Source organism: Anomaloglossus baeobatrachus, chromosome 10 (genome assembly GCF_048569485.1).
Source record: "Anomaloglossus baeobatrachus isolate aAnoBae1 chromosome 10, aAnoBae1.hap1, whole genome shotgun sequence".
Taxonomy (NCBI): domain Eukaryota; kingdom Metazoa; phylum Chordata; class Amphibia; order Anura; family Aromobatidae; genus Anomaloglossus; species Anomaloglossus baeobatrachus.
This window is the reverse complement of record NC_134362.1, coordinates 57,167,649-57,180,178: the sequence shown is the minus strand read 5'-3', so window position 1 is coordinate 57,180,178 and position 12,530 is coordinate 57,167,649. Positions and strand designations below refer to the sequence as shown.

General features: G+C 46.2%; 1 protein-coding gene across 1 annotated transcript in view; it reads left to right on the top strand.

Moving 5' to 3' along the window:
* The window catches only part of NAALADL1 (N-acetylated alpha-linked acidic dipeptidase like 1), an 88,465-nt gene that overhangs the window by 71,787 nt on the left and 4,148 nt on the right, over positions 1-12,530 (top strand). The window contains exons 16-18 of the mRNA XM_075326779.1: positions 2,790-2,963; positions 4,501-4,588; positions 4,868-4,960. Coding sequence (XP_075182894.1) covers positions 2,790-2,963; positions 4,501-4,588; positions 4,868-4,960 — 355 coding nt within the window. The remainder of the gene's footprint in view (positions 1-2,789; positions 2,964-4,500; positions 4,589-4,867; positions 4,961-12,530) is intronic.

Sequence of the window (12,530 nt, the reverse complement as noted above, 5' to 3'; positions counted from 1 at the left end):
AGCAGAGTACACATCGGGTAATTAACCAGATGTGTACTGTGGCTAGGTGTGCAGGGAGCCAGCGCTAAGCGGTGTGCGCTGGTAACCAAGGTAAATATCGGGTTGGTTACCCGATATTTACCTTAGTTACCAAGCGCAGCATGCTTCCACGTGTAGCGACGCTCCAGCGATCCCTGCCAGGTCAGGTTGCTGGTGGGATCGCTGGAGCGTCGCTTAGTGTGACATCTCACCAGCAACCTCCTAGCAACTTACCAGCGATCCCTATCAGGTTGTGTCGTTTTTGGGATCGCTGGTAAGTTGTTTAGTTTGCCTCATGAAAACCATTTTTCTGTTCATAAAAAGGAACAAAGAAAAAAACAACCTCAAAACACAGTGTGAACAGAGCCTTTTTGGAAGCACCTGCTGGTTTTTTTATTCCCTCTTATGCCCCCTTCACTCATCTATGTTCCCAGTACGTGTGGAGTCTGTTTTCACACGTACTGGAGACACGTTTAGGCTGGACTCACACTAGCGTATGGCATCCGATGTGAGAGCATCGGATGCGATACGCTAATGACCCCCCGGCTCAGGCTCGAGCGCGAGTTGAGTGTCATGCGACTGTCACCCGATCTTGCGATCAAGTCACAGCTGCGAAGCTGAGGGCGGGCGCTGTGGAGGAGAGGGAGGGGTTAATCCCCCCATCTTCCCCATTATAAGCCTGTGTGTATATCGCACTGCACTTGGATAACATCAGAGTGCAGTCTGATGTATCGCTCGCACCCATTCACTTGAATGGGTGTGAGTAATACGGCTCTAGCAGAAAATTGCAGCATGAATCTGGATGTGAGAAAAGCTGACCAACTGCTCTCCCTGATTGGTCAGAGTGCAATGCGAGATTTTCTTGCATTGCACTCGTTCGTTTTTCACACTCGTGTGAGCGTGCCCTCACACACATACTCAATATAATCTCTGTTGATCTTCATACCTCCATGTTTTCAAACGGACCATATGTCCCTACGAAACCACATGTGTCTGTGTGATCCACACTGAGACATGTTTGCTTATTATCGTCAGTACTAATGAAAAGATTCAATAGAAGTCTATGTTTGTGAAAAACACGTATAGCACACGGATGGGCATCCATGTTACATGTGCCAGAATTAAATGCATTCAAGAAATTAATGTTTTTTTATGTGATAAAGATGTGCAAAGGTAATATAGATTTATATTTTTTTATTTTATTATTATTGGGTCAGTAATAGGTGTGTCTGATAGACGCCTCTCCATTACTAACCCCTGGGCTTCATACCAGCTGACATTACACAGCTGACCTCAACCCCTTAAACCATTACCCCAATTTCCAATGCACCAGGGATATCAGGAAGAGCCGAGGTGAAGCATCAGAGTTGGCACATCTAATGTGATCTCCACTTCAGGGGCAGCTGCGGGCTGCTATTTTAAGGTTGAGAAGGGGCCAATAACTATGGACCTTCTCAGCCTAATAATATCAGGCCCCAGCTGTCTGCTTTACCTTTGATGGTCACATGGATGGACAAAACGGAACGTGCTACAAGTGCATTTTTGTGAGCATGTATGAAGGGACCTTAGGCTGTGTGCTCACAAGGAGTTTTTGACGCTGTGTATTTTCACTGTGTAAGGGTACTTTTCCACTTGCAATTTTCATGTGCGAGTGCAATTCGATAAAACATCGGATTGCACTCTCACCAGAGCAAAACTATGGGGCAGTGTCCATCTGTGATTGATTTGTCATGCCACAGCGGCATGCAGAATGAATCACAGCATGCTGCGTTTGGCAGCGAGTCTCTGCTCATGCACCCCCATACAAGTCTATATGAGCGTGTGAAACATCGCACTGCAGTCGCATGTCATCCGACTGCAGTGCAATATACGCAGAGACAGGCAGCGGAGGAGATGGGAAGAAAGTGCTCCCTCCCTTTTCTCCGCAGCTGTGATACGATAGCAAGATTGCATCACAGTTGCATGACCCTCGGCTGACACCCGCAGCAGAGGGGCATTAGCATATCGCTTTCGATGCTTTTGCATCGAAAGCTGTACGCAAGTGGAAAAGTATCCTAAAAATCAGATAGGACGGGATTTACAGAAATCTCCTGCCCACTGTGCCTCTTTTTCACTTAGCGTGAACTGACCTGCAGTGCATTTCAAATTCACAACATGTCAATCTCTCAGTAAGAGACTCCATAATGTATAAAACAGCAATATCTAGACAACACAATATTTTTTTTTTTTTTTTTAATAATTCCATAGTAATGGAACAGTGTAAGAGAAATGTAATATGAAACAGACAGGGACAGACACAGACAGGGACAGACACAGACAGGGACAGACACAGACAGGGACAGACACAGACAGGGACAGACACAGACAGGGACAGACACAGACAGGGACAGACCGGGACAGACAGGGAAAGGGACAGACACAGACAGGGACAGACACAGACAGGGACAGACAGGGACAGGGACAGACAGGGACAGGGACAGACACAGACCGGGACAGGGACAGACAGACAGGGACAGACACAGACAGGGACAGACACAGACAGACACGGACAGGGACAGACACAGACAGGGAGAAAGAGAGACACTTACTATCCTGGGCAATGTCAGGTACTACAGCTAGTAAGTATATATACACAGTACATATGTATTCTTTTCTATAAAAAATATCAGAAGGGAAATTCTTTCTTTTAGTTCTTTCTTCTATATAGCTCATCATCTCCAACGTGTCCTTGTGCCTAAAGTCATACTCATATCTTCTATATTTGATTTTAGGATTTACCAGCCATCAGACCGTGGCTCGAACAGCCGGGAACGTTCTGATTCGACTTGCCGACAGTCTCATCCTTCCACTTGGGCCATTGGATTATGCAGAAACATTTGACGATTACTACAAGACTGCTGAAACTCAGTTTTCCACGCAGCTTTCAGCCAAAGGAATCCAATTGGGTAATGGGTGAAAAATTATATCCATGTAAATAAGAACATATACATTATTTAGGTGCCCTAAACAGGTGAGGAAGCAAGTCTAGCCACCAAAAACATCTAAAGTGCCAACCACCAAATCAGAGAAATAGTTTCCGTCCCCTTCATATCTCCTAGGCATTCTACAAACTTAGGCTTGGGCATAACAGAATTCAGAGTATTGGCCCCTGGGCGCTGTCTGTACAGGGGCATACAGAATCCCTCTAGCTCCATCCTACTGAGCCATATGTACTATACATTCATACAGAAGCCAATTTATAAACATCTGGAAGCCACTATACCAGGGTTCCCATATTACAGCTTCTTCACGGAGAGAAAAAGGATCAAGCATAGAAAATCAATATGTCCAATCCCTATTTTCCACATCTGCAGTCAGGGAATAGTCATGTCTGGGTCCTTCATTCCTTGAGTTATCACGTTCTGAACAATTTTTACAAATTCAACATAGCTGATTCTTACAATCATGGGAAAGTTATATGGTCACCATTGCTGCTCCCACAGGGCTCGTTAGTAGTGTTGAGCGGACCCGGATCGGAAAAATCTGGATCCGCAAGGTTCGAGGTTCCGATCAGAGTCCGACCAGTACCCGGGTTCCGGGGTGCACGATCCGGATCCTTTTTTTTTTCTCTCTCTTCCACTCCCCATTCATTTACATAGGCGCGGATTCCGGATCGGATCCGGACTTTGGCGGCAACCCGATCCGGATCCGTTGGACCCGGATTATAGCCGATCCGCTCAACTCTACTCATTAGCTATTTTGCTCAGCCTAAAAGTAAATCTGCTTTGTAATCCGATGATACAGGTCATGTAAGTGCAGGAATATGCAGATCAGTCATTCAGGCAGGGACGGGTGCAAAGAGTTTGAGACAATTGATAATAATTAGCGATGTTGCGAGTACTACCATGCACGGTACTCGTAATGAGTAGGTGGACTCTCGGACAGGTGCAATTTGTTTACCAAGTATAATGGAAGTCAAAAGGGGAACTCAAGCTTTCTACAGCAGGAAAAATGGTGGAGTTTCCCATTGACGTCGATTATACTCGGTAAACGAGTCGAGCCAGTCCGAGCGTCCACCTACTCGATACAAGTACCAAGCATGGTAGTGCCTGCTCATCATTACGAGTACAGAGCATGGTAGTGCCTGCTCATCATTACGAGTACAGAGCATGGTAGTGCCTGCTCATCATTACCAGTACCAAGCACCCGAGCAGGTTAGTGCCCGCCTCATTTCCAGTACCGAGTACACGTGCATGGTAGTGTCTGCTCATTATTACAAGTACCGACCACCTGAGCATGGTAGTGCCCGCTCATCATTAAGAGTGCTGAGCACCCAAGCATGGTAGTGCCCGCTCATCATTAAGAGTGCTGAGCACCAGAGTATGGTAGTGCCCGCTAATCATGACGAGACCCGAGCATGGTAGTGCCCGCTAATCATTACGAGACCCAAGCATAGTAGGGATCGCTCATCACCATTAATAATACAGACCATTTGTGTTTCAGTACCATTAAAGAACGCAGTTGTAAGATACAGGAAATTTTCTGAAGCGCTCAACAAGACAATTTCAGAGCTAAAAAATGCAGAAGAGACGTAAGTTACATGTATAATATATCCTCTTACCCTGATGATGCGTCATTTTCTTTATTTCACTGTTCAATAATGTTACAGAGATCTTAAATCAATAATATCTATAACTATAAAATCCTTAAGTGCAATGCAAGGATCACACCAGGTGATTTATTCAGAGGACCGATGTGATGCAGATTTTTAAGAACCGCTGCTCCATACTTGTTTTATGGAGAATACAAGATTTTAGTATGAAGGTCGGGAAGACAGGACCTCAGTAATGCTTTTATTCTCTCCATTTAGGCCACTAAGAGTTCGGATGATCAATGACCAACTAATGTTACTGGAACGGGCCTTCATCAATCATTTTGCCTTTCCAGATAAGCTTTATTACAGGTACTATATTTTATTAAATCTATACTATATTAAAGAAACACTAAACGTAGAAATGCAAAACTAATCAAGAAATACAGTTGTCCTCACGGTTAGGCTTTATTCACACACGGTAAAATGCAGAATGTACTGAACCAAACTCAGCTCCCTCCGTGGCACATATGATGCCGTTGAGAAACCCTCTATGGACATTGTGGTCCAGATTCGATTAGTGAATGTAGGACAGATTAATTCGGCCTCATCCAGAGCTTTAGCCATTCTTTTACCCATTTCCAATGGTTTCTTCATTGTCAATTTTAGTTGCCCATACACAAAGTTGATTGTTTTGATATCCCATTACTTGTGTCACAACAACCCTGGTCACCAAATTGTTCTGTCGAGAGGTCAAGATATAGTCCAAAGGACATGGAAATAATTTGGAGGAGAAAATAAACACCGGGCCGTTTCGTCCTACATCACTTATTTTAACGGCTTCAGGGTTGGAAAACTCGCAGCAAGTGCACCAAGGCTTAAAAGGGATATTCCCATCTCCAAAATCCCATCCCAATAATAATAATAATAATAATAATAATAATAATAATAATAATAATAGGAAATACCTCCATTTAGAAATGTAGTATAGTTCTCTTGATATGGCGATATCTCTTACCTCATGTGCAGGACAATGCAGCTTAGGTATCCATGGTTACGACCACGAGCAACTAACTAACCGTTACTATATGAGTGGATGTGAATGTGGCACCCCAGTGGTTACGGGAGCCACAGAAGCATTGCTCTTCTCACCAGGGGCGTGGAAACAGTGGGGAGGTTTCAAGCTAGGTATTTTTTACACACAGCACTTCCAGAATGCACAGGGAAGCTCTCCCTAACTCAGGCCAGAAGGGGAAGCTCAAGACCTGGTTTATAGAGAGTTTCCCTGTGCATTCTGGTCTGAGTTAGGAAGTGTGTGTAGAAATACCTAGCATGGAGACCTCCTCACTGCTTCCAAGCATAGCATCGCCCCTGGTGAGAAGAGCAATGCTACTGTGGCTCCCATGATCACTGGGGTGCCACATTACTATGGATACCTAAGCTGCAATGCCCTGCACATGAGGTATGAGAGATAACTATACCAGGAGAATTATACTACATTTCTAATTGGAGATATTTGCTAATACAGTGGAACCTTGGTTTAAGAGTAACTTGGTTTGAGAGCATTTTGCAAGACAAGCAAAGCTTTTTACAAATTTGTAACTTGGTTTAAGAGCAATGCTTTGCAAGAAGAGCAAATACTCACCGTGCACACTTCCGGTTCTGCCCTTTCACCGCGCTCTGACCGGCACTGTAGGTAACTTTCTATACATATGTACTGTATACAGTATACCATTGTACAGGATATACTATACAGCATATCTATCAATTTGCATTTGTGGATATAGTATTGTACTTTCTTTCTGCTAACCAGCACATTGCTTGTATTGTACCTCCCGCACACCAACAATTCTATTGTAAGCTAAAGTGCAGTTTAACTTGCTTTATGTTTTTTACTGTACAGTATTTTGTATTAGTGTAGTGTAATAATTTTATATGAATACAGGACATTATTTTGTATCACTGTAATAAGTTTGTATAGACACAGTAAATATTTTTGGGATGTGGAACGAATTGTCTGCGTTTCAATTATTTCCTACGGGAAAATTCGCTTTGATATAAGAGTAACTTGGTTTAAGAGCAAAGTCCCGGAACCAATTATGCTCGTAATCCAAGATTCCACTGTATAATTATTATTACACCTACTACATATTGGGTTAGGATCCTGGAGATGGGAATAACTCTATAAGCCTATGTGCATGTGCTGCAAGTTTTCCAACCATGAAGAGGTTAAAAAAAAAGTGACCCAAGACGAAATGCCTGTTATTTATTTTCCCCTCCAAAAGTTATTTCCATGCCCTTTGGGCTAGATCTCGAAAACTTGAAAAAAGTTGTTGTTTTTGAAAGCCTCAAATACTCCGACTGCACATAACCGCGCGTTCCGACATTCCCAGGCAGTGTCCAGATTACGTTTTTTTTTTTTTTTTTTAACTGTTCAAAAACAATAAGTTCACTCCTTTTTTGGGGACATTTTCATTGTACGGATGCATTTTTTTATTTTCCTGAAGCTCCCCCCCCCCCACTTCATCCTTTTGGCCTGATGTGTCAAATATTTGGAGCAGATTTCAGGTGGAATCTGCCTCAAAACTGTAACATACACTTTTTATTTTTTTCCAATAACTGTTTTTCAAAAAACAAAAAAAGGAAAAAACTGAACGGCTAGGTGGATTAACATTGAACTGAATAGAAAGACTCTTTCTATTCCATTCAAATTGATTTTTGAACGTTTTTTTTTTTTTTCCCCAAAAACTCCCTGGGATACAGAATGTGAGCACAGGGGGATTATCAATAATAACTCATATAGTGAGTACCATACACACACATATATATATATATATATATATATATATATATATATATATATATATATTTGAAAATAGGACGCAGACTATTTCATTTTTTCGAAAAGTTGCATTCTTTTAATTTTACTGTATCGGTGATACTGTGCCCTCTCGTTCTCACATTGAGAACTGCATGTGAAGTTTTTTTTTCTTTTTTAAATCAAATAAATTTTTATTAACATTTTTGTTTAACAAAAGAAGAACAGTTGCGCATGAAGTTTAACGGGAACCTGGCACCAGTTTTTTTTAGTGTATGAGCTAATCCCACCACCTTCCATAGCACCTATGCTGCATTCTAAATCATGGTATATTATGTCCTGAATCCAGTTTACCTCCCAAAAAACCTTTTGAATATCTCCCGCACTGTATGCAGATGCGACCAGTCCAGTCTAATGGCTGTCATTGTAGCGGCTCCTGTACAGTCTCTCTGCTGGCAATCGCCGTCCTCTCGATGACGCATCCGGTGTCATCCACATAGCCGAACACTACCTCGCGCCTGAGCAGGAAGATCCCGGTTTACGCAGGCGCACTTTGCTTTGCCCTGCTGCAGGCAGAGCCTGAAACCTAACTGCACATGTGGCAGCAGCCCGCAGCAAAGCAAAGTGCGACTGCGTGAACCGCGATCTTTCTGCGCAGGCATGAGATTGTGTTCGGCTATGTGGATGATGCATCATCCATATCAATCATGCCATTACCAGCGGAGAGGAGGGACAGGAGCTGCTACAATGACGCCCATCAGACCGGACCAGTCGTATTTCGTACAGCGTGGGAGCTCTTCAAAGAAGGGAATTTTGTTTACTTACCGTAAATTCCTTTTCTTCTAGCTCCAATTGGGAGACCCAGACAATTGGGGTGTATAGCTATTGCCTCCGGAGGCCACACAAAGTATTACACTTAAAAGTGTAAGGCCCCTCCCCTTCTGGCTATACACCCCCAGTGGGATCACTGGCTCACCAGTTTTAGTGCCAAAGCAAGAAGGAGGAAAGCCAATAACTGGTTTAAAGTCCAATTCAATCCGAGGAAACATCGGAGAACTGAACCATACCACATGAACAACATGTGTACCCGAAAAAACAGAAAAACCCCCAGAAAACAGGGCGGGTGCTGGGTCTCCCAATTGGAGCTAGAAGAAAAGGAATTTACGGTAAGTAAACAAAATTCCCTTCTTCTTTTTCGCTCCTAATTGGGAGACCCAGACAATTGGGACGTCCAAAAGCAGTCCCTGGGTGGGTAAAAGAATACCTCGTGATAGGGCCGTCAAACAGCCCTTTCCTACAGGTGGGCAAGCGCCGCCTGAAGGACTTATCTACCTAGGCTGGCGTCTGCCGAAGCGTAGGTATGCACCTGAAAATGCTTGGTAAAAGTATGCAGACTCAATCAGGTAGGTGCCTGACACACCTGCTGAGCCGTAGCCTGGTGCCGTAATGCCCAGGATGCACCCACGGCTCTGGTAGAATGGGCCTTCAGCCTTGAGAGAACCAGAAGCCCAGTAGAACTGTAGGTTTCAAGAATTGGTTCCTCGATCCCCCGAGCCAGGGTGGATTCAGAAGCTTGCGACTGTTTACGCCGACCAGCGACAAGGACAAAGAGTGCATCCGGGTGGCGCAGGAGCGCCATGCGGGAAGTAGAACCTGAGTGCTCTCACCAGAACCAACAGATGCAAATCCTTCTGAAATTGATGGACTGGACGAGGACACAAAGAAGGTGAGGTGATATCCTGATTGATATGAAAGTGGGATACCACCTTAGGGAGAAATTCCGGAATCGGACGCAGAACTACCCTGTCCTGGTGAAGGACCAGGAAGGGAGATTTGTATGAGAGCGTTGCTAGCTCGGAAACTCTCCTAAGAGACGAGACCGTTACTAGAAGGCCACTTCCCGAGAAAAGCGGGAAGGGAGACCTCTTTCAAAGGCTCGAAAGGCGGCATCTGGAGAGCAATTAGAACCTTGTTCAGATCCCAGGGCTCTAACGGCCGCTTGTACGGAGTGCTGAGACGACAAACTCCCCGTAGGAACGTGCGTACCTGAGGAAGTCGTTTCTGAAAAAATACAGATAGCGCTGAGACTTGTCCCTAAAGGGAACTGAGCGACAACCCTTTTTCCAACCTAGATTGCAGGAAGGAAGGAAACATAGACGATGCAACCGGCCAGGGAGAAACACCCTGCGCCGAGCACCGAGATAAGAATATCTTCCACGTCCTGTGGTCAATCTTGGCGGACGTTGGTATGCTAGCCTGTCTCATGGTGGCAACCACGTCCTGAGGTAATCCTGACGACACTAGGTTCCAGGACTCAATGCCACACCATCAGGTTGAGGGCCGTAGAATTCAAATGGAAGAATGGCCCTTGAGACAGCCAGTCTGATTGGTCTGGTAGTGCCCCCGGTTAGCCTACCGTGAGGCACCACAGAACCGGGAACCACAACATCCTCGGCCAATCTGTAGCGACGAGGATGGCGCGGCCGCAGTCGGTCCTGATCTAGCGCAGCACTCTGGGCAACAATGCCAGAGGTGGCACATAAGGTAGCTGGAACTGCGACCAATGCTGAACTAAGGCGTCTGCCGCCAGAGCTCGATGATTGTGAAACCGTGCCATGAAGCTGGCACATTGTTGTTGTGCCGTGACGCCATTAGATCGACGTCCGGCCTCTGTCAGCGGCGCCAGATCTCCTGAAACCCGTCCGGGTGAAGAGACCATACCCTTTCGGCCACACCCCGGCGACTTAGGAAGTCAGCTTCCTAGTTTTCCACGCCTGGGATGTGAACTGTGGATATGGTGGATGCCGTGTCTTCCACCCACATCAGAACCTGCCGGACTTCCTGGAAGGCTTGCCGGTTGCGCGTTCTTCCTTGGTGGTTGATGTATGCCACCGCTGTGGAGTTGTCCGACTGAAGTCGGATTTGCTTGCTGTCCAGCTGCTGTTGGAAGGTTTGTAGGGCAAGATACACTGCTCTGTGTTCAAGAACATTGATCTGAAGGGTGGAGTCTTGCTGAGTCCACGTACCCTGAGCGCTGTGGTGGAGAAAAACTGCTCCCCACCCTGATAGACTCGCGTCTGTCGTAACTATCGCCCAGGATGGGGATAGGAAGGACCTTCTTTTTGACCATGAGGTGGGAAGAAGCCACCACCGTAGAGATTCCTTGGCCGCCTGAGAAAGAAAGACGACTCTGTTGAGGGAGGTCGACTCCCCATCCCATTGGCGGAGAATGTCACATTGTAGTGGACGCAGATGAAACTGCGCGAAAAGAACTGCCTCCATTGCTACCATCTTACGTAGGAAGTGCATGAGGCGTCTCAATGTGTGCGACTGGTTCTTAAAGAAGAGATTGCAGCCCGTAGTGAATGCTGTTTGTCTAGCGGAAGCTTCACTATCGCTGAGAGAGTATGAAACTCCATGCCTAGATATGTTAGCGATAGGGTCGGGGTCGGATCTGACTTCAAAAAGTTGATGATCCACCCAAAACTCTAGAGAGTCTCCAGCGCAACGTTCGGGCAGTGTCGGCATGTTTCCTAAGAGAGTGCCTTGACAAGTAGATCGTCTAAATATGGGATCACAGAGTGACCCTGAGAGTGCAGGACTGTGACTACTGCTGCCCTGACCTTGGCGAAGACCAGTGGGACTGTCGCTAGCCGGAAGGTAGAGCTACGAACAGAAGGTGTTCGTCTCCTATAACGAAGCGTAGAAACGCTAGTGCTCTGGATCAATCGGCACGTGTGGATAAGCATCCTTGATGCCTAATGATGCTAGGAAATCTCCTTGGGACATTGAGGCGATGACATGGCGGAGGGATTCCATCCGGAACCGCCTGGTGTCCACGAGCTTGCTGAGCAGTTTTAGATCCAGAACGGGACGGAACGGCCCGTTCTTATAGGCACCGCAAATAATTTGGGGTAAAAACCGTGACCTTGTTCCTGAAGAGGAACGGGGGTCATCACTCTTTCTGCCTATAGAGTGCACCCTGTTTGCAGAAGAGCAGCGGCTCGGCCGGGAGGTGGAGAAGTTCTGAAGAATCGAGTTGGAGGACGAGAAGTGAGCTCTATCCTGTACCCGTGAGACAGAATGTCTCACACCCAACGGTCATTGACCTATGGCAGCTAAATATCGCCAAGGCGGGTGAGCCTGCTACCGACCGAGGATGCGGAGAGAGGAGGCCGCAAGTCATGAGGAAGCCGCCTTGGAAGCGGGTTTTCAGACTGTCTCTTTTTTGGGCGTGACTGAGCCCGCCAAGAATCTGAGCTCCTCTGATCCCTTTGAGTCCACATTGGACGAGGAAAAATGGGACCTGCCCGAGCCTCGAAAAGACCGAAACCACGACTGCCTCCTGCTCTGTTGGGGTTTGTTGTGTCCGGGCTGAGGAAAGGATGAATCCTTACCCCTGGACTGTTTAATGGTTACATCCAAACGCTCACCAAACAGTCGGTCAGCAGAAAAAGGCAACTGGTTAAGCAACCTTTTTTGGAAGCAGAATCTGCCTTCCATTCACTTAACGAGCAGACCAGGCTCTGCTTAAAAACACGGAGCAGCGGAGGCTACTGCCGTACGGTTCGCAGAGTCTAGGGCAACCTGAATCGCGTAAGAAACAAAATGCAGACATTTGAGAGGTTAAGGATGCCACCTGCGGCACAGATGTACGTGTAACCGTGTCAATCTGTGTAAGACAAGCTGAAATAGCTTGGAGTGCCCCAAGGGTGAGAATGCTGGAGCCAACGGTGCGCCGACAGTCTCATAGATGGATTTAGACCAGAGATCCATCTGTCTGTCAGTGGCATCTTTAAGTGCAGCTCCATCTCCCACTGCAACTATGGATCTAGCTACAAGCCTGGAGATTGGAGGATGCCGCTTGGGACACTGGGTCCAGTCCTTGACCACGTCAGGGGGCAGGGATAACGTGTATCCTAAGCCGTTTGGAGAAGCGCATATCTGGATAAGTGTGGTGTTCCTGGACTGCCTCTCTGAAGGCAGAGTGGTCCAGAAAAATACGTGAAGCTGACTCCTCCACTGGAGGAGCTGGGTGAGAAATAACCAACATTCTATTGATGGACGCTATAAGATTATTCACTATGGCGTCACCATTAGGTGTATCCAGATTGAGAGCGGTCT